The following is a 25,324-nucleotide window of genomic DNA, read 5'->3' as shown; positions in this document are numbered from 1 at the left end:
CATCATGCGGTAACTTCTTAAGACACTGTATTGAGGTACTAGTTTTGCGATCCCAGTACGAAAAAGGCGTTTTGCGGAATTTTACTTTTGAGATATTATTGCAATGATTTAAAATGTTGCGTTATTATTCAAGCTCTATGACGTGCCCGCAAAATGCTTCTTGTTGAGCATTAAAAAGTTGGTTTTCCAAATGAACCGTAATTCGCAGCACGACTGGAATTTTTTTTAAATAACTCTAATGATCTAAAAGTTTTAACCGCGAAAGGGGGATGAGGAATTATGCGTAAAATCATGAAAATATCTCAATTCTTCGCGAAGCACGTGCTCGGTGCAATCGATGGTGTGAGTTTGCGCTAGTTCTGCTCTGGCTCTTTCAGTCTTTCTGTGGGCGTCGGCTATTGCACAAGGTTCTGTATGGATGAAGGTAATGACGAGAACGTGCTTCAGATGATGATGCTCCGATATAACCTAGAAATTTTTTAGATAAACTTTTACTCGCTTTTAGTGCTTGCAATATTCCCTGCTTAATTTTCAATTAAAATCTTGGCATTAACTTGTGATGTTCTCTTGACTTTGCAAGATATTTTTTAAATATTCTTTAAAAAGTTTTTCAAAATCATAAAGGAAAGTTGCTAACTCTAAAAACTAATTTCACGCGGTTTATATGCGGAGCATTTGAAGGTGATAGCGAAATATCCTAGCTTTAGTAGTGGATAGTAGCGATGCGCAATGTTTTATATATTATGATCAAAATTGGCAAATTGGAAAAACATTTCGCACAATGTTTTATGAATTAAACTGACTGTTTCCGAGTGAAAATGAAATTGGCGAGTTTAAAATAGCTTTTTACGCTACTTCAAACAGAGAATCCATTTTTAGATTCTCTTGCGGCAAATTTGAAATGAAAACCCGGTCAGGGAACCGCAAAATAAATTTAATTTGCATAGAAAAATATTAGTTTGTGATTTTATGGTGTCGGTAAATTCGGTTGAATATTAATTTAAATGTCAGTTTTAATTCTTGCGGAAATTAGTTTCAAGTTGCCAATTAGTGCTTGTTTTCAATTGAATGCATTTTTGAAATTAAAACTACGTTTAGCAGTAAAAATTATTCAAAAGTGTAAATAGTAGCGAATCAGATTTGTTAAATTTAACACGAAAAGTGGAAATAATATACCAACGTCAAGAAGTAATTTATTCTAATTTCCATTCCTCCATTCACAAAACTTAATATACTCTTTAAAACAAGATTATCTTCGTACCGCTTTAGTAAATCAGGTCGTGACACATTAGTAGAGTACTTAAATTCGTAACACAACTCGATTTTATGTAGAATGGAGAAGTACTTAATTATTATTACCATTGTTCCTTTGGGAAAATCATAAATAGGTATTATAGAAAGCAAAGTGAAATAATAATAATTAATGATAACTAAAGAATGTGCGAATATTTCGAAACTTCTAACTTGCATCCATCTGTGTGTTAAGGTTATTGTTCAAGAATTGTAAATATGTATTTAGTAATAGCAAATATCGATTGCAGTGAAATTCAATATATTGAACGTAAATCGATATAAGTGATTGAATGTTTTACATTTATTAAATGTGGTCAAGTTATGCTATTAAAATTATATGATTATTGTTCGTGATGTATCGCAAAAAAAAGATAAAAAACACAAATTGGAAACCATTTTGTATCTGTCAGCATTATAAGCAGTGAAGAATGGACTAGCAAATACTCCTTGTGAACAAAAAATTGGTTAAACGCCCAAATTTTAATTTGAAAATTTTAAATATTATAGTTCTATCAACATTTATAAACATATTTTATGAATACATTCATGCATGTTTTTTAGAATATATTCAACAAATATTTTCCATTAAAAAAATCCAATAAAAAACTTTTTCAAAGCCAAATATTTTCAAGGGGAATGGGAGATATTAAAGTGTAAAGAGGAGTTAGATGTTTTTTATACGTTGATTGAACAATGGGGATAGCTGGATAATAGGCGGAAAAAAGGAACAATATGACGGCTTATTGAAGGGACTAAGACGAAAACGCATATAAAAAAGTATTAGTCCATAATTACAGAAATTGGTGTTCGGAATCTCACATGAAAAAGATATCAACTTGATTGAAATGAATAGAAAAAAAAATCATGGATTGTGTATTATTTCTCAAATAGCTCGAAAATGGTTACGGATATCAAAAATATAACGAGACTAAAACAAGTTTTTAAAATGAACAAGAATTTTAAATTTAACGAAATGATCGATCAGTGTCGTATCCCAAATAATATTGGAGTGATTAAAGAGGCCTGACCCCAAAAAAGTAATCACTCTGTGGATTATCGGCATGATTTACACCCTAAGGTATACGCTCAAACTTTAACTTAAATATCTCAAAAGCTGTAGTAACTATAAATAAAAAAAACAACACAATTTTTTAAATTTCATGTACTAATTAAAATTTCATAAGATTGTTCTTGATGGCTTTTATGATTTTTTTTACCAATTATTTATTTATTTTTAAATAGTCTGCAGTATTGTTATTTTACAATCACTATTGAAATTACAATTTGATTGATTTAAAATTATTATAAAACATGTAAAATAATTAATTGGACAAGATGTCATAAAGTTTAATTGGAGCATCCTTTCAATATTTGAAAGAGTAATTGTCATATTTATGACTTGTTTAATATAGCAGGGATAATTAAGGTAAGGAAGCTATACGAAGACAAGCTATAAAAAGAAAGCTCTCAGATCTCAGAAGACGGGTTTCTGGCACATAGCACAAAAGAACCCTCATTAGTGTTGATTGTATCTTCTTCGCTGCAACGAGGTCTACTTATCCGACGTACAAAAAACTAATTAGGCCGCGACGTCACAAATTCACTGCATTTTTTGAAGGATTTATTAACATAATTATTCAACGTAAAAGGAAAAAATCGCAATATTTGCTATTTGAGTAACATATTTTATAAAAGTAAATCAATGTTCCCAGCAATATAAGTTTATTTACTGTCTTATTTAAGAAAATTAAGAAAATAATGATTAATTTCGAAAGTCTATTGAAAAAAAGTAATATTCGATTTAAGAAACCCATTTAAATCTCTCCTCATCTAATTTTCCGCAAATTGTGAAATTTGTTTTCATTGAAAATGTACCTATTTATTCCCTTCAACGGTGGAAAAACTAATTTAAAGAGATCGCTGCTTTCCAGTTTAGTTCGGAAAGACGTGCTTTACACCACCCTACATCGAATTTACAGTGTTAAAGTAATTTTGCGTGAAACTTTTATTCATCGACGGTTTTGACTTGAAATTGTTCTCTCCGCTACTGAAACTCAGTTTTAGTATAAGAAAAACTACATGCAGCATATTTGAGTCCCTTAGATATCCATTATTCGCCAAACCCACCTGCAAAAAGCCACTATACAAGGTCGCAATCTGAGAAGGGGTATCAATTTCCGATCACCTCCAAGGGAGAATGTTACAGATAGCTCGAGTTCCCTATTTTCTTTAAATTGCATCTTCAGGTTTATATCGCTGACAGCTTGTTATATATATTCCTGTTATATATATATATATATATATATATGTTATATATATATATATATATACATATTTCTCTATTTATGAAAAATTACATAAGGCGAGATTTAAATGAATTTCTTAAATAAAATAACGCTTTTTTTTAACAGACGTAATTGAAATTAATCACTATTTTCTTAAATAAGACAGTAAATAAACTTATATTCCTAGAGATATCGATTTACTTTCATCATAAAACATGCTACGCTTGATAGCAAGTAGTGGGATTTTTGGGCTATAAATTACGGTTTGCAGAGCGGCACAAATTCTCTAATATGCTCCCAGAGTTGCAGTATTTTAGTCGTAATAAGAAAGTGTTGGTTTTTCGGAAATGGGTGTCTTATTTATTTATTCAGGAGAGTTCGTAGAAATTTGAGGAAGTGTCCTACTTCCTAAAATCATCAATATTTTACTAGTGTTACGTTTTGAATTTATTCAGAAATTGGGTCGATTATTAGGTCTCCTGTCATGTGAGTTTGAGTTATAGGTATCTCCGTGGTATAAAGAAAAATTATGAAAAAGTAGATAGTACGACACATAAACCAATAACAGGGTGAATGATAAAACAATACAGATGAAAGAAGAAAATTGAGCAAGAGTTATGTGTGGGCTTCAAAAAAAGATGTGGGAAAATATTTTTCCATAAAAAGAATGAATTAAATGTCCCTTTATGATTAGGGTATTTTTTATATGAAGTATGCACTTCCCGTAGAATGGCTTTCATCTTTTCTTCAGGTCATCTGGAAATGTTTCCCATGACTATCTTATTTTATCGTAAATCCCTTCTCAAATTACCAATGTAAGGGCTTAAAATTTTCCAAGGGATTATAATCAAGTGTATACCTTCAAGGGTATTCTCAATTAATGGCATATAATTTTAATTGCGTTAATTCGGGTATTTTCTTGTCACTTTCCGAGTCAAAACATTTCCTTAAATATAAAAATACCGAAAACAATATCCGTTAGTATGGATTTGGATTGGGCAAATAGATTACACACATATCATCCTGTGAAAGCAATAATTGCACTTCTTGTGGAAAATTACACATTCCTGCTTATTTATTGTTATTGGCAATCATAGAAATTAATAACGAGCATTATAATTTATATAAATTTACATTCTCTGGTCCATTAATTATTATGTGAATTGCTCTATTCTCAGGATGCTCAGTATCAATTTCTAAACTTTTTCCATGAATCATAAAATCCATGTAATTTACACTGGCACTCTACTTTTATTTATAAATCAAAACAATATTTGGAACTTCAATTATTAATGTACCCTAATTATTGAACTAATGTATTCATAATGCTTGATTAAACTTTCCCTAGTAGATTACTATGCTCATTAATCTGCCAATATACATTTTAATTACAATTAAACTACAAGCATTAATTTCCAATAGAACCTTATAAATCTCGGAATATATAATGCCATTTAGTGATTGAAAATTAATATTCCTGTGTGATAATTATTATGTGTTAATTTAGTATTCGAAATTCAAGCAAATCAAGATATTTTTAAAGTTAGTGTAAAGTAAGTGAAGTAAGCTTTCTTTCGACTTATTTCATACGTTCATTCTGACTTACATATCAAATCAAATCTCAGTTTTTTTCTTAATTTCTTCTATTATCTGTAGTATTTTGTGTCAATGTAGGCTAAATTTCTTTCGCAAATCTATCCGTAAAAATCCATTGCAATCAATGAAACCGCAGATCAGATTTACTTGCAAATTTTCATTTTGTAATTTTATTATTTACTTCATATTCATGGTATCTACTTTTGGGTAAACGCTAAAAATTCCAAACTCATACTATGAGCTTATTACGGTCGTAATTTACTTCACGAGTCAAAAACCTTTTCACAAAGTTTCCACGTAAAAATCATATTTCAGCGGCAAATCCTTATGAAGCACATACATGTGCCCTATATAATTTTTACATTAAGACTCTTTTCGGGATATAGGGAATCACAATCTTCCGTATTCGACATTACTCTTGCAAGAAGGTATTACGAGAATTGCGTGAAGTAAGAAGTTAATAGAATGATTTGTTGAATGTGCAATGCATTTCAATGAAGCACATCATGTGGGTAAGCCTTGTGCGTCTAAAGCGCCTATTCCCAAATACTGATTAGTTTAGTCGATCCACTAAAATGACTATTTATAGCCGAGAAACTTTTCAGATGAAGGTTACAACTTCTCAAATTTAAAAGTTTTATTCAAACTGGGTCCTTCTGAAATTGAATCAAACGTCGGTTATGCGATAGTTCTTAGGGGGCTATCAATATTTCACCGGCGTTTCCCAAACAGAAGGGTAAAAGTTTTAGACAGAAGATATGAAGGGTTTTCTCGAACTTTTTATTAAACTTCCTCAAAACCTTTGATGCTGAAGTGATACTGGAAAATTTATTGACAGCTTTTAGCTCCGGGTGTTTGCAAATATCTGAAATGTAAAACTTTTTATTATCATGCAAAAGGCAAATTAATAACCTCTTATTAAGTTTGACATTTTTACTGAGACTTATTGCTTAAAGTTACAAGGGGGTATGACAATTTTAAAATTATTCGAACTCAACTGGGAAAAAAATTTCTTGTTTGTTGTAAGTGGCAGCTGTTTAACATAACTTGAAGTAAATTCTTTGTGAAACAATGTTGTTTTATGGTGACATTTTCAGTAACAACTCGTGAGACACGCTAAGAAATTGATTTTTTTGTGGTAAAGTACTTACATTTATACCTGGGAACAAAATGTTTCATTTAATAATCGTTCATATATAACGTTCATCTGATATGTATTGCTGTAGACCAAACAACATGTTAAGTGGCTGAAAGGTTTTTAGTGAAATTGGTAAATAAAACAATTTCATGCAAGTAATCAAATAAATTAAAAGACAGATTATTCAATGATGAATCCAGTATTTATGATGAATGAAACATTTAACCAGTATGTAACCATAAAGCAGATTCCCTTGCAAATTTCCACTTTGTGATTTTTTTACTTTATTCATATTTATTGCATCTACCCCTAGATATGTAATATGTTTAAATAATAAGGTAAAATTTAAAATACTGTCAACTCTAATCAATATTCCATTAATTAGACAACCCTCTGATTCTCGTAATACAGCCAATTAATAGAACACCTTTTGGGAATTACCGATATTTTTGCTGAGCCCCTGAAAACAAGGGAAAAATCACGTATTCCAGCTGTTCTTTTCCGTAATCCAACTTCCTTTCCTTTCAACTACCTAAATACTTCTTAAGATCTCAAAAGTTTTGAAGAGTGATTTATCACGATTAAAACGAGGACTCCTTTCAAAGTCTAAAGCAGGCCGGAGTTACTCGTCTCTGAAGATAAAAGCTTAAGGAATTATTTCAAAAATTTAATTACTTATCTTCTAATGCCTATTATCGTAAAACTTTATGGTACCTTGGGGACTACTAACATTGCTATATATGGGATTTTCATAAACCAAAGTATAAAAGATTCTTTTATATGTGCGTGAAACCGGTTATTAGTGCCCGTTAGCATGCTGAGCTCGTTCTTTTAAATTTCTTGCTTGAATGACTTTAGACAGTGAATAAAATAAATTATAGCTTTAGTGTTGGCTAAGGCCCATTTCAACAAAGCTAATTTACATGCTCTACCGCCTATGTATGGTATATGAAGGGTAAATATAAACACTATGCTTGGGAACGTAGAATATTTACAAGCTTATGCCATTGAGTGTTCGCCAGGGCATTATGTTAATGTTGTTCATATGTAAACAATTTATTCTATTAAGTGTTATTTTAGCCTAAAAATTGATTTTTTTTTTCCTTTTTTATTAATAGACTGATACTTCTAAGCTTTTTCTGAATAATTGATGGCAGGCAGAAGATCCAGTTCCATCGGTTGCAAATCACTAATCAACAGGAGAGCTTCAGTGTATGTTAATGCTTATGACCCCATTAAGGTAAATTTGGTTAGTATTCCTTCCTTTAATATTTTACTTAAGGTCTAGCCTACTAATTAACCCCTTGGAATCACAAAGCTAAGACAAACCCTTTTACTTGCTTTGTGCTTCATTTCCCTTGTTTGCCAGGTACTTGAGCAAACAAAGATCTTCTCTTTGGTTAAAAAAACTACAGATTGCAATTTGAGCTGAAAGTCTAGGTAATTACTATCCAACGGAGTGAATGTTATATCTCTTGTATTGCCGCCGGCATCTTTTGATTCCCAAGGATCTTAATTTACCGTGAAATTTTTCAATTAAAAACGCTTTTCAATGGGAATTTATATTCAAAGGTTCACTTTTCGGGAAAGGTCGTGCCTGTGCGGGATAAAGGTTTCCCTTGAATATATTTGAACAACAAAAAAATAAATGGAAATTACAATGGGAAACGCACGAACTTGCAGTTAAATTGGTTCAGGTTTTACATGTTTTGTGAAATTGGTTAATCTATTTATGGGTGAAATCGCTTAAATTGTTTATGTTAAATTAAGGAGTGAAAATTTACGCAATTTTTGTCACGGTCGTTTCCTCGAATAAACTCTGTACTTTATTTCCGTGTTACATTCATTACACTTTCCAACTTATTGATTCATCAATAATTCGTATATTCGTTTTGATTTTAGCTACGTAACAAATGCTGTGTTGCCTGCCAACCCACAAATTGCTTCCCCTTGATTGTAAATATTGATAATCCATTATTGAATAAATCATTACTACCTGTATAATGGGCTAATACCCTAATGCCTTATGTGCTTGTCAAAACTATTTATTACGGTACCAAAGAATAATTCTAATACTCCATAATATGTTTATAAATACCGGAATTCCAAGTTCCTTCATAATTCACGTTGCAACTTGCATCAACCTTTAAATATGCGAATTTTCATCAGCACGGCTTTACAGCTTTATATGCTACTGGGTAAAAAGTATACTTCCATTCTCGTATTTCTGGGAACTACATGTATATTTTTTATTTCCTATTTTGGTAGCACTGCAAATTTGGAAAACAGTTTTATAGTTGTATTAAAGAGAGGTTGAATTACCAGTCGATTTTAAAAATTAACTTAAAAACCTAACTAGATTTTCAGGAAATTAGATTTTCTCTAATTCTATTTCCAATGTAGATTTACTTTTAGTCTTGGTGCTAATTATCTTAATAGTATCTTCCCCTGTCTAATCTCCTTCAATTCTCATTTTATTTTTCGTTATTTTTCTCTATTTTCTCATTTTTTCTTATTTTTTCTCTTTACGAACATATTCGATAAAAATCTAATAGGTCTAATTTGGCGAATTACCAAAAAATGTGATAACTGATAATTACTGATAAACCCAAATTTCCCTTCAGCTTCTGCTTATTATTAATTCATTAACAGCCTCATTAACAATTGTACAATTATATTTTCTTACTTCCTCTCATTAGTTAACACAGGCACATATGGAATTTATTTTAAAAATGGTCAGTACGTAGAAGAATGCAAATATTCACCACCTTCTCACTTACATTTCTCAACCACTTAAATACGAATCGTTTAGCTTACAAGACTCTATTTTCAAGTAATCTAATTAGAGTAAGTGCTCTATACTGTTAGAATATTTGTAGTGTTTTAAAATACCTTGTTTATTCACTCTTCGATGTCTGTAAGAAATAAAATGTCTAGTCTAAGTGAAGGATAGTGGACACCTCTTAACGGGAAATAGATTTAGGCACCTTTGCAGAGACAGGGTAAAAGAGCGGCTTATTCCCAATATTGATCTCGGAAGTTTAATTACGAGAGCGGCCGAGTCATCTGATTCCTTAGAAGTTATCTGTTAAGAAAAGCACAATAGCTTCTTATGTTCGATCGTAAAATGATAAAGGATGAAAAATTACCGTTAGCTCAAACGAGATATTGCTTTGTAGTTTGAGAACAATAGTTTTATAGCAGCTCACTTGTATTTTACTACTCCAGGATAATAATGGCATTAACTGATTATGTAGTATAAAAAGCAGGCAAGTAGGTAGAGCTAATTTCAGTGGAGTAATTACGCTACATAATTCATGAGACACTCATAATCATTTTGCACAAACAGAATTTAAAACGAGACTTAGAGCGGTGTTATTTAAAATGGGCGGAAACCATCTTAGGGGATAAATGCGCCCTAATTTTTCAAAGCATCTTCGTTACCAAATTCAACTCGAATAATCTTCCAAAAAATCACTGGCTTCAGCTTTCAGAGGATTTAAATTATCCGTAGAGTGGCAGAAAGCGTATTTCTTTGTGGCCACAACTTTGCAGATTGACCAACTACGGTATGGAAATGTAATGTTCCAGTTTAACTTTGAGAGCTAAACTCATTAGATTAAATTACTCAATGTAGGGAATGCATTAAGAAATAAATGGACTTCCAAGTCATGGGAAAAATAAATTTAAATGTATTATTTGGTAAGCAGAATAAGACAAAATATACATCATAAGTTTTAGCTAGGCTTTTAAATCGCTGCATTAAATATTCGCCGAATTGCGAGCTTAGTAAGAACTAGAAACTTCGAAGGATGGGAAACGAAGAAAGTTTTTAAATAAAAGATTACCAAGCTTGCTCAGCATTTTATCAAAGAAACCTGGTTTTACTTGAAGTGTTGCTTAAAACTTAGAATATTTTCAATTCACGTATTTATAAATATGTTTTAGTTTTTACATACTGTAATTTAACTGAACCACTCATATTAATAATAGTAGTGATGATGATAACACCACTAATAAAAATATTCAGTTATTTATAGATATTCAATCACTTAATCTGAATTAGCAGCGTCGATAAAGACAACACAGACCTAAAAATGTTCAGCACCGGATGGTATTCATAATTTATGAATTTTCATCTCATTAAAGATTCCATGAAGAACCTCTAATGAGTCTTCGAGGGTTTCTTTTCATTACTTCTTCAGTTGAACTTTTGAATATTTCTTTTTATTAAGTCTTTATGGTTTTATTTCACTATTTCCTCATTGAAATCTACGAAGTACCTATTTTATATAAACCTCCGCTTTTTGCTTTCTTCTGTGGTGAAATTCATGAACATAATCTTTTACCTTCAATGCTTCTTCTACTCGCTAAAAAGATTTTCCTTTAAACTTATACTCATATATTCATTATTCATTCGGTGTTTCTTCAAGAGCATTAATTTTTTAATTTGCATTAACTGCATAAATTCAATTGCATTAATTTGCTTTCACATCATCATTCCTTAAATGAAAATTATTTACTTTAGATCTTACGTTATTGTCTTCCATATTGTTCTGTGCAAACTAATACTAACCACAATATCGTAATCCGCCCCAAGCCCTCAAATTTGCCTCAATTCCACTTTTCCCTGGATATACCTTATCCCGAAGTGGCTGATACGGATTATAAGTTAAAATTTCATCTTGTTATCTATCTCACGTAAAAGCATTTCTATTTCGAAAATAGAGCCTATGATGGTCTGTCGGCGATAGGAAAGTCATTTCAGCTTTGCAAGATATATTGTGATTTATTACATAAAGTGTCAGCATTTGATGCATGAGGACAAATCCATCAGGATAAATACGTCGTTCTATTATTATAAGATATTAACAACCTAAACATCTAAAATATCAAGGCTTCCATACCTTACAAGTTTGTAGTATCTCCTTATTCCCTCAGGAATTCATGGAGCGATACTTACATGAACGGGTTTTCCTTAACGAGATAAGTTTAGTTTTGATAAGAGAGCGGTTTGCTTGTTTGGCACCAGTTAATCCCACTTTCATGTAGGATTAACACGGAAGTAAAATATTTGCAATTATCACTACGGAAATTAACGGATAAATATAACTGTCTTTGAAGGTTTTTTGTAATTATGTAGTAGCATTACTTAAGTTTACCTAGAAGCCAATTTGCCAACTTAGAAGTAAGGAGATTGTTGAAGCAGACTATGATTAATTGACTGGAACTGAGATTTATGAGAGAATGGCTGAAAAACCACACGACTCGATTTAAAGCTAAAATAATTTGTAAGTTGGCTCCAATCTTATATTTTCGCTATTGGAATAATCAATTTTCATTCTTTATTGCCAACTCAATAAGACAACTATAATAGAGAGCAGAGTAATCTTTATGAAAATTCAATAAAGCAAAATTGATACACAGCTCATAGAGGCAATGTTTCATTCTTCTCATATACACTCTGGATTGCTCCGTATAAAGTTATTTGTAGTACACTCTGCAGTCGGGCTGCAATGTTCGATGGCCTGTTATCATTTTGTCATGCATAATTATGATTTGTTTCATAAATTTGTCATGTCTGTAAAGTAATACACGGCCTATAGAGTGCTCTTTCTAAATGAATTTAGGTTATATATGAGCCGCATACATCTGCAATACTCCGAAAAATGTTTTTAAATCATATAAGTGTCAAACATGAAACCTACATTAAATCCATTTACTTGGTCACCCTGCAATATTAGGTTGTCACCGTTCATTAGTAGATAATATCGCTGGTAAACCCACATTACCTCATCTCACGTTTTCTCTTGTAAAATAGGGGCCATATTTTCCTGTCTCCCTACATATAAATCATCCTAAATTAATGTCTTTTCCAATACCCAGTTTCCTCTAATTTACCTCAAGTAAATCAAATTTAAATTCTATAAATCACCAGCACTGGTCCGATACGATTGGTAATTTAGAGAAATTTATTCCTTCTAGGAATTCCCCAAACACTAGCTAGAGATTTCCTATCCAATGAAGAGAAACGTTCCGAACTAAGAGAAATGTCTTCTACGCTGATGTATTAGTGAATTGAAGTACATCTTTTAGAAGTCAAAATTTGATTATTGAATCATGTTTTCTGCTGTCGAATATACGTGTGGACTGGTAAATATCTCAACAAAATAATGTGGGTGCATAACTATTGTGATTTCTGAAAGGAAAAAGGATTGCGATCAATATGTTGAAATGAGAACGGGGGAAGAATATTAAAATTATTAATGATTAAAAGAATTATTGTTTTTGTACTTCGTTCGTAATTTACTACGTTAATAGAAAACAGTTAGTTTCCTGCATGTGACGGCAATATTAATGTATCAAAGAGATTAAGGGCAAGAATCTTTTAATATTTGTCTTTTAGATTCACAATGTAATAAATCTCTGTGCTGTAGAATATGAAATGTAAATGTGACTTCCAGTAAGCGTACGAATAAAATAAATTTTGAAATTATTTTTGCAATAGCATAATTTGACATAAAAATCAGTTATTGTATTATATTTCGGTATGTAGTCCAAACGTAACTCGTAGCATAAATGTTAGCTAACTTAATTTGTATACCAAAAACAAAATAGTAATTATTTTTTATATACAAGAAATGTATTTTTTAGTTGGTATTAGACATCAATGCTCAAATTGCACTCTTCAGGGATCTTCTAGTTGCCATTGGTCAATCTCGAGACTGTCCAGAACATCGGGAAAGGATTCGGAAATTACGCAGGAATTGTGTGGAAGCATGCAAAACTACAAGTCAATTGATATTACCGCATATACAAAGGTAAGATTGTTTTTCTCTCATGGTACAGAACCATTGTAAAGCCTCCAGCTCCTTCGAATAAAAATGTTAGAATCTCTTTCGAAGAAGAATATTTAACGCGGAGTCATTCATCTAATCCGCTTGAAGAGCAATGGGGAGAAAGGTTACATAAATGTTACATAATATCTTTATTGGATTACTATTAAAATGGCTTATGAATTGGTTTGTTGAATGTTTTTCTTCCCGGCCAAATTTTATTCGCGGTTGCGAAAGAAGAGAGAAAAGAAAATAGTGTAATCATATTACTGAGGCAATTTGATTACTCTAATATCAAAAAATGTAAAAGGGACTGGAGCTTGATAATGGAGTTAGAAGGGACAGTTTAGGAGAACACACTATGACAAAGGTGATTAAATTAATTTATCAAGTACTAATGGAAAGTTAATTAAGATGATTAAAGCTATAACCTGAGTAGAGGAGGAACTTTTTTATATTGGATTGAATATATATATATATATATATATATATTTACTGAATATATATTTGAAATCAATTCGAAATAATAGGCGATTATATTACTTCTGACGACAATTATTCATTTTATGTGAACTCATTTCCTCATTTACTTTCCCCCTTGCCCTTGTTGCAATTTTTTGATTTCTATAAAACTGATTAATACCGGTACCGAGAAAATGTTAAATTGAATTTCGTCTCAAATATACTTCATGTTTATGATTTTGAATTAAAATTAAAGCGATACGGAAACAGCTAAGGCTTTAAATGAAATTGTAAGCTTTGTATTTAATCAAAATCATTCCAAACAATAATAATTTCCAAGTTGCTTGCGAACGCAAAGAGTGTTGGTTCTTTGTGATCTATATTTTATAATTTTCGTCCTTTATTTAATATAAGATATTTGTCTTTGTAGCTTTAGTTATGTGCGGACTTAAGAAATAATTGGAGTTTTGTCTTAGAAACACCTGAACACAAGGAGAAAAGATGAACAACTTCAATTAACTTATATACGAAAATGCTTCGTGCTCACTATAGAAGTTTCAAAAATGCTTAAAAAAAAACCATCTGGGTAAGGGAAATTTCTAAACATATAAGCAAGAGCCGTTCTAATAGCGTCTCAGGTCTTCATGAGGGTGAAGACGGGTATGTCAGCGTAACTCTGACTATATAAAAAGACAATAGAGAAAATAAGACGAACGAAGGCACACAAATGATTCATGTCTGCACCCTTCAAGAATTTGATGATCAAATATTGTCTGAGACTAGCTGCGCAATATTATCACAAAAAAATCTTTAAAATTCCATGGCGATCTCCATTGGGAGGATTTACTCGGCGCCTAACCTTGCCTGACCTAGCTGAGGAAGGTAATTGCGAATGGTTCTCTTCAAGAATCGAGAGGGAACGACAGACAAACTGCAATCAGCTATCCGGGTAGCGACTGAGGCTTTTTTTCAGAGGGGTTCAGATGAGATTGACTTATTAGGGCGTCGCAAAAATGAATCAAAGAAAAAGACTCAACTGACGTTTACTGCTTTTTCGATCAATACCAACAGGGATAATAATATCTCCTTAGAAAGAAAAATTTGCGGTTGTAAACTTTTAAACTTTTCGTAGTAAAGGCGGAAGATGAAATTTTAATTTTCAGCAGGTACGTGCTCTCACAAACAAGTTGCAATTAGGCGCGTTCATATTATTGGCTCTAAGTTCAAAAACAATTTGATGTTTAGGTCCAGGTTAACCTAAATTAAGACTGAAAGTATGAGTCTAATCTATAAAAATTTCGAATTGCTCAAAGATGGTTCAGAGTTCGAAACTAAAGGTAGAAGTCAGAACCCTTGGAAATACAATAGTTATTTGACCTAAGGAGAAGATCAAGAATTTTATTGCTAAGAAGTTATTTCTCAACTTATCCTTTTATGTCCCTCATTTTTGGCGCACCTATTGGACAAAGATGTTTTATAGTACCATGTTATTGTTTTGCAGTACCCTCTAATGTACACAAGTGAATCGGGTTTGAAAAGAATGCTGTAATGCGTTTAAAAGCTACACAAAAATAAAAGGAAGCCATGCAAACGAAGTGTTTTTGCATAATCGACCTTTTTCCACCTGAGAAATTAGTTGTACATTAAGGATGCTCTATATATTGCCACATTTGCATAGGTTTACACCACAAAATAAATTTTAATTCCCTTTTTTTCTCCAACTGTAACAAGAATTTAACCAATTTAATCTTTATTCCTCTTCTAAAACCCCACTTGCTTCTGATAGGATCCGAATCCGGGCTTTTATAAAGGGATTCCGCAAAACCGCATAACTTAAAGTTTGCAACTTGTTTAAAATTCGGTCCTGTACTTGACCTAATTAAAAAAATAATGAGTTCTCAACTAGGGAAAGGGATGGATTCGCATTTTAAAATTTCTTACTTTGAGTTAATTATTCGGTTTAATTTCGTTAAAAGCCTAATGGGGCAGAGTTTAGGGGTGGAAATAAATAGGATAAATGGCTTTTGCTTGTGACATTTTTAACAAACATTACGCAGCAACGTTATTTTCAAAATTTCTATTGTGTGGAGCGTGGACGGTAAAGATATTTGGCAAAATATCTAATGAATACGCCTTGGAACTAATCAACTAAAGATTTCATATCATTCAGGCATGACAAATTTGTCAAGCAGCAGCACGTGTATAATTTATGGCCTTTATTGCCAGACATCGCGCAATCTTTGAAACTGGCACATGAAGATGTGAATAAATGTTGCGCAAATGGGGGAGCTACGGTTATAATAGACCATTCTCCTATTACATAAAATTTGCGGCAAGAAAATATTTTCAAGGCCTGTTAGAGCCAAACAAGAGAGTTTCTCCTATCCTGCTCTCGCTATACATATTCATGTCATATTTATAGCGTGTACATGTCAGCCTGATAAGAAGTTTTTATTTTTGCATAATTAAAAATTATCTTTGTATGCTTTTGCGCTCCTTCAATTTACATACTTATTTGCAAAACCTACTGAGATGAAGTTAAAGATTGCAACCAATGTTTTTTTTATAGTTTTAAGAGAGTCAAAAGTGCGAATGTATTCGAGAGCAGATTGAATAATAATGAGATCTGGAGCTCTAGCAAAACTGGCAAGGGAATCAAATGAATATTTCCTCAATAGGGCAACTAAACAAACACAGCCGTTTGGTATTAAAATGGATTTAGAGATCAATTGAGAGTCAATTGGAAGCTTTTATTCTAGTTGCTGTAGAGCTTAAATGGGAAGCGGTATCGTGTGTACAGGAAGTCGACATTAAAATAGATGATAGGAAATTTACTCTTGACAATTTCGCTATTCTATCCGAGACGAAATAGGTCATCCCAAGTTTCATTCTCCATGCGAAAGCTTTCGTGTACACTGCAGGAACGAGAAATTAATCCGACGGCTTTTACGATGTAACAATGAATGTGTTTGGGGTTGATGAGGAAAAAGTGTTTTGTATTTATGAAACCGGACGAGGAGTGATACTATGAGCAACGCTACACTGCCCTGCTAAAGCAACCCCTATCAAAAACGTGAACAAGATACCTCTACAGTAATAATTTACTCTTTTAACCAGACCCAGATTCAGCAACAGGAAGCATGGCCTGAAGTACTTTTACCCACACGCCTTCTAAATTACACGGCTGACATTAAACATTCAGACATGCTTGCAAGCCCAAGAACGATTTTTAAAGGAACGCTTCTAAAGGAAAACAACAGGAATTTGGTTTTTAATCATTTCGGCTATAAAACAATTGTATTGTAAGTGATATTCATTCATTACACTTTTGTTACCGTTGTAATGAAATCTATGCGGACAATTTGAATACCAAATTGTTTCCAACACAATGTTATGGTCTAGCCTTTATGCTATGCATTCAAATATTTGTAGGGGAAAGTAATGACCACAAATAACATAGTGAGACTGCATGTGGTAGCAGTCATAGTTTTTACTTGAAAGGATAGTTTATATCCTGTAATTAGGTGTATATAATAGAAAAAATCGAATTCGAATAAGTGCTTCAACGTGCAATCTCATCTATATAATATCATATCGAAATTCCGGACATTATTTATTATAAAATATAAATTTCGGGGTTATTGGGGATTAAAAACGACACATTTCCCTTGAATTTGTTCCACATTATTCACCATAATCGGGTTGAGCCACGTCGAAAAGCAGGGCGTCAAAAAAAGACGGGAATATTACAAGTATTTCAAAAAGTCTGTTATACTCTTTTGTAAATTTGCATATCATTGTAGGAAAATAAGAGCATTTTCGTGAAACTAAATCATTCATAAATAGGCAGGATGAGTCATTATAGAAACCAACTTCCTTATTTTGAAGTTATGAAACGTTAAATTATTCAAATGAACTTTGACACCAGCTATTCTTCGAATCCTGATAAAGACGCAGAGTATTTCATTTATTGAAAAAGAAAGTTGTGTTTTTTTGCAGTTCAACCTGTATAATTACATAAATTATTTGATCGTCACAAGACACACTCATACTAATTGTAATGCAAATTTTAAAACATATATGGATTTTCTGAGTTTTTGAAGTAAGAGTTTAACAGTTTATATTACATCCCACTTTAAGGCAAAATTAATAAAAACTAATATGCCGAACAGTAATATAACCAAAAATTTTTGTATTTAGTTGAGCGTAGTTCAGGTTATTTCAGGTTAACCAAACTTTTTTGACACGTGGTATACTTTTATTATGTTAGAACTTTCATTTCATTATTAACAATTAGAAAGCTAAGCTTTCCGGGTTCAGCGCCCTTATTGATTCTTTTCATTGAATCGCCCTGTACTAAATGATCTAAATATTAAAAGGAATTTTGAAAAATTTCGAAAATTCTATAATTTATATCTTAGTCAAGAGAAATATGAACACTCATCCACTCGAATTAAATTATACACTAGTTTTTAAGCGCTGAAAAACAAAACTATCAGTCATTGCATTTAAATAAATAAAAGCAGTTATTTTTGTCAAAGCTTTATTTCATTTCGCTCACGAAGAGTAATAATTCGTAATATATTTGGAGAGATTTCACACAGGAAATAACGAAATAGAAATGCGCTCATTTAAATTAAGTGGTGCCTGAGGCTTTTTAGAAATAAACGAAAAAGGACCACATTTTCCAAGGTTTCTTTTTATATATATGATCAGCTGTGGCTCGCTTTTCTATTAACTCCGTTCCGGAAAATTGTCTCCTTGTTATCGGGTGACTCTCTTAAGCCCTTTGTCCTTTTTTGCCAATAACGTACGAACGACTCAGTGTTAGGTCTCGGTTATCACCGACTAGTAAGCAGCACTTGTATTTACTAAACAATTTGTCTAAATGCTAAAAACGTCGAGTAAAACCTTAAATAAATGGCGGACATATGGGGTGAATCGAACGCTCAAAGTTTGCAGGTTATATTGGATTCTGGCTTGACCCCATCGTTATCTCTTTGAACGGATAATGGAACAGTTTCTACACCACATTAGCACAAACAGAATAAATTTACTCGATTTTAGCATATTCGCAGCGAGAGCAAATACTAAGTTTTGAACCTCTAAAGGGCACATAACATATTTTCATTCATTCTCTTTGAATTAATTTCCCATTTCCTTTATTTAAAAGTAAAAATATTTATTCGTACTTTGCGGGTAACAGCAACGGCCTTTTTTCAACAGTATTCTGGGTTAGAATTTATCAGGAAAAAGGTCACAAAAACTTCTAGCTCTGTAAAGAGCTTATTTACACAGCATTTATTTGGCACTGTTTACGATCGTAAATTCAAGGGATTAATATCCACTTGATATATGACTAATATTGTTCAAAATTGCTGTTGACTATACTTCATCGATGGCATCTTGAATTGGAACTAATTTTTCAGCGTTCGTATTGCGATAGTATTAACTGATGAAATTATGTGTGTAACTTTGGAAAAAGGTGTAAAAAAACGTATTAATAGGAGAAATGTAGGGTTCTGTTCCATTTAAACAGCATAGGGGGCAAAAAGCTGGATAAGAAATTAAATTATCTAAAAGAAGCTTCAGTGTCAGTGTAATGTTTAAACCAAGAGATAGAACACCACAGCTAGTCCGTAGTTTATTCTTCCTTCACGTGTCCGTAGTTAATATTTCACCTGCACGTAGTTTATTTTCGATGTACCCGCAGTGTGTCGCTCATGTCTATAGTTTATTTTTTACATGCCAAAAAGAAGAACTAAGGACACAAAAAAACATACAACGACAAAAACGACGGCAAAAAGAAGGTCATGTGAAAAATAAAACTACGGGGACGTGAGGAATATCCTATGGCATATAATGAAAAAACTGTGATTACGACAAAGAGATGGTGACGAACCATGTAAAGTTATTAGAACACTATAGGCACGTCAATAAAGGAAACTATCAATTTAATGTCCAACTGTACTCGCAAAGGTACAGTAATGGACAGACCCAAGGAACGTTTGTCTTACTTCATGAAAAATTCATTCGACCAGTGCTCTCGTGAAAACCAAAAATAGTGGTAATTTGCACAATCCTACAAAGAAGGGACCAAAAGAGACATATTTGGTGCTAAAAACCTTGCAGCTATACAACTCTGGGGAATCTTAACAAGACCTATAAATATTATTCCTTGTGAGTAAATATCTGTGGTTCACTCAAACTGTTTGCAGCCACGATTTCTTTTTTACCGTATATACAATTTGTTAGAGACGATGAAAATCTTATACAAAGGGGAAAGTAAAGTACTGGAACTTTTAAATCTCGTATCTACAGCGAAAGAATCCCAATTAGAAGAAGAAAACGACACTAAAAGGCAACTTCTATTAAATTATTAATTGTCTGCTCTACTGCAGACATCAGGGAAGTCAGATTAAAAGTAAATCCAGCTGGTAGAGGAAGTTTGTAGCAGTAATAGTTAGGGAACAGCTAAACACTTTTTAGACCTTAGATGCGCTTTAGCTGTGGAACGTGCTGTTGTAAATAACTGACTAATTTCTCATCCACAAACGATGTTAATTAACATTAAATACGATCGTGCTGTGTTATTGCTCACTGAGTTGATGTGGTTTATTTCAGTGCAATAGATGAGGGAATACCCGCGGATAACCAGAATCTTGTTATGCTATATTTCATGGCGCAGTTGTTCTATAGGGAATTAAGCAAATCGCATAGATTGGTGCAAATTGTCCCCATGGATATGTCTGGATATTACGGTAAGCACATATTTAAGCTTTAATAATATTTGCTTCGAAATTTATTAAGTTATTTAAATGGTTCTAAATAAACACTAGTGTGATATTAATTATCATCAGCAATTACAATTCAATACAGTGCTCTAGGGAGAATTACGTTGATTGAAATAATATTTATCTGCGTTTATTCTATTATTAGGACCGTTATATTAATGTTGGGGCAGTTTCTGCTGCCGCTAATGTGGGGCGAAATCTAATTTCGTGATTTCGTGTTTCACATTTTGTGGTTTTTTGTAATGTTTGAATGCAAATTAATGGGACTAACATTACAGTTATAATTAAAAATCATAAAAATGGTTTACTTATTTACAAATTAAGCTCTCCTAAAGCAAAACAGCTTTCCATGAATGATATTGTTCTCCTAATATAGGTCGAGATAACGTGAGTGAATTTCATTGGTATCTATTAATGATGTGGCACCCTGTATATAAGTGATCTTCAGTTTTAACCATGAATCATTTGCTCTTGCGTTATTAGATTCTTATCGACTTTTGTACGCACTCAACAGAACTAAGGAAAAGTAATGTGTACTACCATTTATTTTTACCATATACCAGTTCCTCCTTAAGATAAATTTTATTGCAAACTCACACTCAAGTAAATTTTCAAGTTATGTTCCCAGTTATGTTACGTTTCAACTTTTTCTCCAAATATTTTCAGATAACAGAGCTGGTCCATCAAATTTGGGAAATGTCATAAGTCAAATTCTGCTATGCAAGCAAATTACCCCAGATTTCAACCACGAGGAGCTGTGTAGTATCGTTAAAGATTCTGAGGAGATAGCTAAAATCCTGAAAGAAATCGGCGAGTATATGCCAAAACAGGAAAATAACTTGGGTAAGCTTTTATTTTAAAACTGTAGTTTAAAATGTAATTTCGGACAATCGTTGTGTTCCTATCAGTTGATGTTCAACATGAATTTTCACTTCACTGACCCCATGTTTTTATCGGACAACTTTTTTCGTTATCACATTCCGTTAATGTTAATCAGAGCAAAACTCACGCCTCTTATCCATTGAAACCCTCATTGATAACATCTCTAAATCTTTTCTTAAGTGCCCTTAGTGTCTCTAATGTTAATTTATTTAGGGCCATTTAACAACCTTATGGACTATCGGAATAAATCGTCCAACTCTTACTAGGATTTAAATCCGACATGATATATTCATTTCTTTGTTTGCTTCAGATAGGAAATCTTCGTTTTTACTATAAGAACGTACTTCCAGAAAATAGTATATATATTCGTTTAGAAATAAGACCACAGTACTTACATTCTATCACAATTTTCCATGTTAAGCCGCAGTTAAATATGACGGTGATGAGAAGGCATGGATGAGGACCTCATTCTACATAACCATGAGGGAACTCATTTCCGGCCACTACTCCACAAAAGGAGAAAAAAGTTTTTGGTGACATCCGCTGTGACACACGAAGCTAAATGTCAGTTACATGAAACCCCTTTTGAGTCAGTAAAGGTCAGCTACACAACACCCACGTTCGGTCACTAAATGTCCGCTACACTAATGACGTATCTCATGAGTCTTTGAAACAAATGATCATCCAATTATTACGCGAGTATTTTCGGATTATGAACATCTTATTTGTCGTCGTGCTGCTATAAGACTGAGGGTAAAGGGAAAAAAACGAGGAATGGCACGTTTTTCTCGAAATTGAGATAATGGGATCCTTTAACAGGTATGAAAGGGAACTAATAATTGCAGCAGAGTGATAGACAAAAACTAGAAGCCTTCGGTAAATATGTGTATTTGAAATTTTTGCGCGTGACTCACCGGCTAGATTTAATTTGTTCATTTTTTTATTAACGTGTTAAGACATGTTAGAAGTTCGAGATTTTTTTCCTGCATTTAAAAGTGTAAGATTTAATTTTCCAGTAATATGCCGAATTATATTTAATATATCGATTGCGATGGTTTGAAGATATTTGGTTGCAGAAGTTAAAATTCCATTTTTCGCAAAACAATGGCAATGTGACAATCCCTGTTATTTCCCTTCTCCCTTCATTTATGAATCGATATCAGTACGAATACATGCAAAAAACTTTATATTCTGTATTTTGCAAAGGTACGAGTTACATAGGCCGGGGATACAATGGACCCTAATTATTCGAATAATTTTACGGCCAATCTTAGCCAGGTAATAATACACAAAACAACAAATTGTTCAATAAATAGTTTGTCATTTTTTAGTTTATGTTTAATGTCTACAGGATTATAAAACAAGTTATAAATCCAAGACAAACTTTTTAATTTAAAACCACGACAATATCGCCAGCTTACGGAAAATACTTCTCACTCTCTTAGGATTAACTAAAGAGGATAATTAGAGATTAACGTTTTTTCCTTTGGGATTTACACGTTGTTAAATGTCTAAATATTTTGATTTTTACTTGTAATTTTTTTATAAGTGCGAGCATTGAAGTTGTATATATAACTTTTTCTTCGCAGAAAAATCATCTGCCTTGAATGAAGATGTTTCCAACCAGTGGACCAAAAAGCACAGAACCTTCCTTTATAAGCACATGAATTTGTTCTGTTGTGCTGCGCAGCCGAGCTACCTCTGACAAAAAGGCAAATCTCCGAAGGAAGATAGAAGATTTGCAAGGAAGAGAAGCATCTAGTACTGAAATAGAATCAAACTATGTCGTCCAAATATGAGCAAAGCGCGAGCCTTGTTTAGCAAAGTCAATAACATTTTAATATGGGTCCATTTTTCTAGTTTAGTGAGAAAAAAGTTCAGGAGCGTATCGGGAATTAAATCTATGTTTGATTTGATTGCCAAGGGCTAAATGAGATAATAATTATTATTAAAGTAAGGGGTATGGGCAGTTTCGAATTATAAAAAAAAGTCCTTCATACAAAATACCTCTGAGTCATTTTCGAAATTTGTTTTCATTAGTATATGACAACACCTTCACATGAAAACTTTATATTTTGTATTTTGCTAGTACAAAAGGAAAATTTAATTATTTCTCTATTGCTAAATGCAAAACATGTTATGAATTAAATCACAAAAATAATATTTCTTAAATTGCAAAATTTCTATCTGTAGCGGTGGTGAAAAAGTGCTTGCTTAGCCTCATGAACGCAATATTGAATTATTAGTTTAGATAAATAGATATAAAAGTAATTGTAGAATTACATTTATAAATAAATATTCACACACAAGTTCCTTAGTACGTCGGGTTATTTCTTAAATTCTATATACCCGGTAGAGAATATAATTAAATTTTAATATTTCTAGGGTAGAGATCATTTGACCATGTTCAATTAACATAGATATCTAGTTCATCGCTCAAATATTCGGGTTTTAACATTAGTATTTACGCATATTATTCGAAGGTTTGCGCACTTACAACTATTTAACAAGCTTACAGGGTTCATGAAATTTCGACATAACTGGGCACAACTCAGCAGGCAGCTCCAATGTAGTATCAATTACTTACAAAAATACAAAAAATCAAAACGAACGCCATATTTTTTCTTAAGCCCTAATATTCACAGTTTCCTCGAATTATATACAATTAAATTTCAAAATGTAGTTAGACGCAGGCCTTATATCAAGGACAATTCGCTTCTAGACCAAAATATTGACTGCAGAGATATGTTTTTAAAGTTTAGTTTAAAAGCTTAATATTGCTAGTCAACATTCGGGACCACCTGAGAAGATTTCTTGATATTTGGGCTTTGCGAGTTTGATTTGAGTTTAAGATATTAGTAGGTATAACTGTTAATAAAACTGCAGGTATTAAATTAACGGTGTTTTTGTTACCTTTTCATCGCCGATATATTAGCGATTCGACGACAAAAATTAGCTGACTTGAATGGTCTCGATGAATTGTATATGTTTAGAAAAAATTTATATTACATCTCTCTTAGTTTTTAACATAAAAACAACACCTTAAAAATCTGGAAATTGGAAAATTTTCAGCGATTTCATGCTTCTAGTCACCTTTAAAATTTTTAACACCGATATCTCAGGTATTTCTACTTCCACCAGTCCGACTCTGAGAATTGCCTTTGCAAACACATCTCAAAGTAACAAAAATTGTTGAACTTTACCTATCTTGCTGCATCATCCTGCATGAACAGAGTTCTAACATACTTTTTGGAAATATGGGGTCACTTTACTATGTATTTTTATTATTTTTAAATTGATTTGAGTTAAAAATATATCGAACTGCATTTCCATGTCTCCAGGATTTCAATTTATGCATTTAGGTGCAATATAGTGTATGAGTTATGATGTATGTGTCAGTCAGTGAGAGGCACCTACGTTATGGAAGTTTTAAATTTTGACCATCTATTTCTCAGAAATCTGCAGTTGTATTAAAATTTATAGCTCGAATTAATTGTCACATAAAAGTTCACATGCTTGTGCAAATCAACTTATAATACCTATTTTAGTTTCTGGGACGTTAGATCACTAACATAAAGATGACTCAACCTGCACTTCCAAAGCTTAAAGATCTTAATTCAAGCATCCACGTGCAGTATAAGATTTATATCAGTGCATTAAAGCGGAAAACAGCTCCTAAAAAATTTCAAACTGCTGCTATTTCTTCCAAATATGGACTACTTAAACCGTCCCAAAATAAATTAATTTTCCGGATGTCAAAATTATATTGTTATATTGTGCCTTCGGGAGTAATTATTTAAATATAAGGAAAGATACTGCCATTTATAATGTCAAGAATGTCAAAGTGGTCCTCGGAAGGGTCGTTAGGGTTTGAATTTTTATAACCCATATAAGAAAGTTTCCATTTAAACTACCGTTTACCTCACAGGAGTCCTTATGTAAAACGTGCTCGTTATGTAAGTTGGCGCTTTTAAAAACGCATAAGTGAAAGTTAAACTATCTGAAGTTATTTAAATATAAAAAAGATTTCGTCGAAAG

At 32.4% G+C, this 25,324-nt stretch overlaps 1 protein-coding gene across 3 annotated transcripts; it reads left to right on the top strand.

Moving 5' to 3' along the window:
- The first annotated feature begins 317 nt into the window (after positions 1 to 317).
- On the top strand, positions 318 to 24,180 carry dcma (decima). 3 transcript variants are annotated; one of them, XM_066402904.1, is made up of 6 exons: positions 318 to 424; positions 7,431 to 7,552; positions 12,967 to 13,133; positions 20,235 to 20,371; positions 21,071 to 21,247; positions 22,876 to 24,180. In XM_066402904.1, the coding sequence occupies exons 2-6, from the start codon at positions 7,463 to 7,465 to the stop codon at positions 22,989 to 22,991; spliced, it is 687 nt and encodes a 228-aa protein (XP_066259001.1). In that variant the 5' UTR covers positions 318 to 424; positions 7,431 to 7,462; the 3' UTR covers positions 22,992 to 24,180. The 3 variants fall into 3 exon arrangements, with proteins under 3 accessions (XP_066259001.1, XP_066259000.1, XP_066259002.1); XM_066402903.1 differs by having other exon boundaries at positions 7,431 to 7,561; XM_066402905.1 differs by lacking the exon at positions 7,431 to 7,552 and having other exon boundaries at positions 397 to 424.
- Positions 24,181 to 25,324: the final 1,144 nt, after the last annotated feature.

This window comes from Euwallacea similis, chromosome 27, assembly GCF_039881205.1.
Source record: "Euwallacea similis isolate ESF13 chromosome 27, ESF131.1, whole genome shotgun sequence".
NCBI lineage: Eukaryota > Metazoa > Arthropoda > Insecta > Coleoptera > Curculionidae > Euwallacea > Euwallacea similis.
This window is presented reverse-complemented; position numbering and strand designations above follow the sequence as displayed.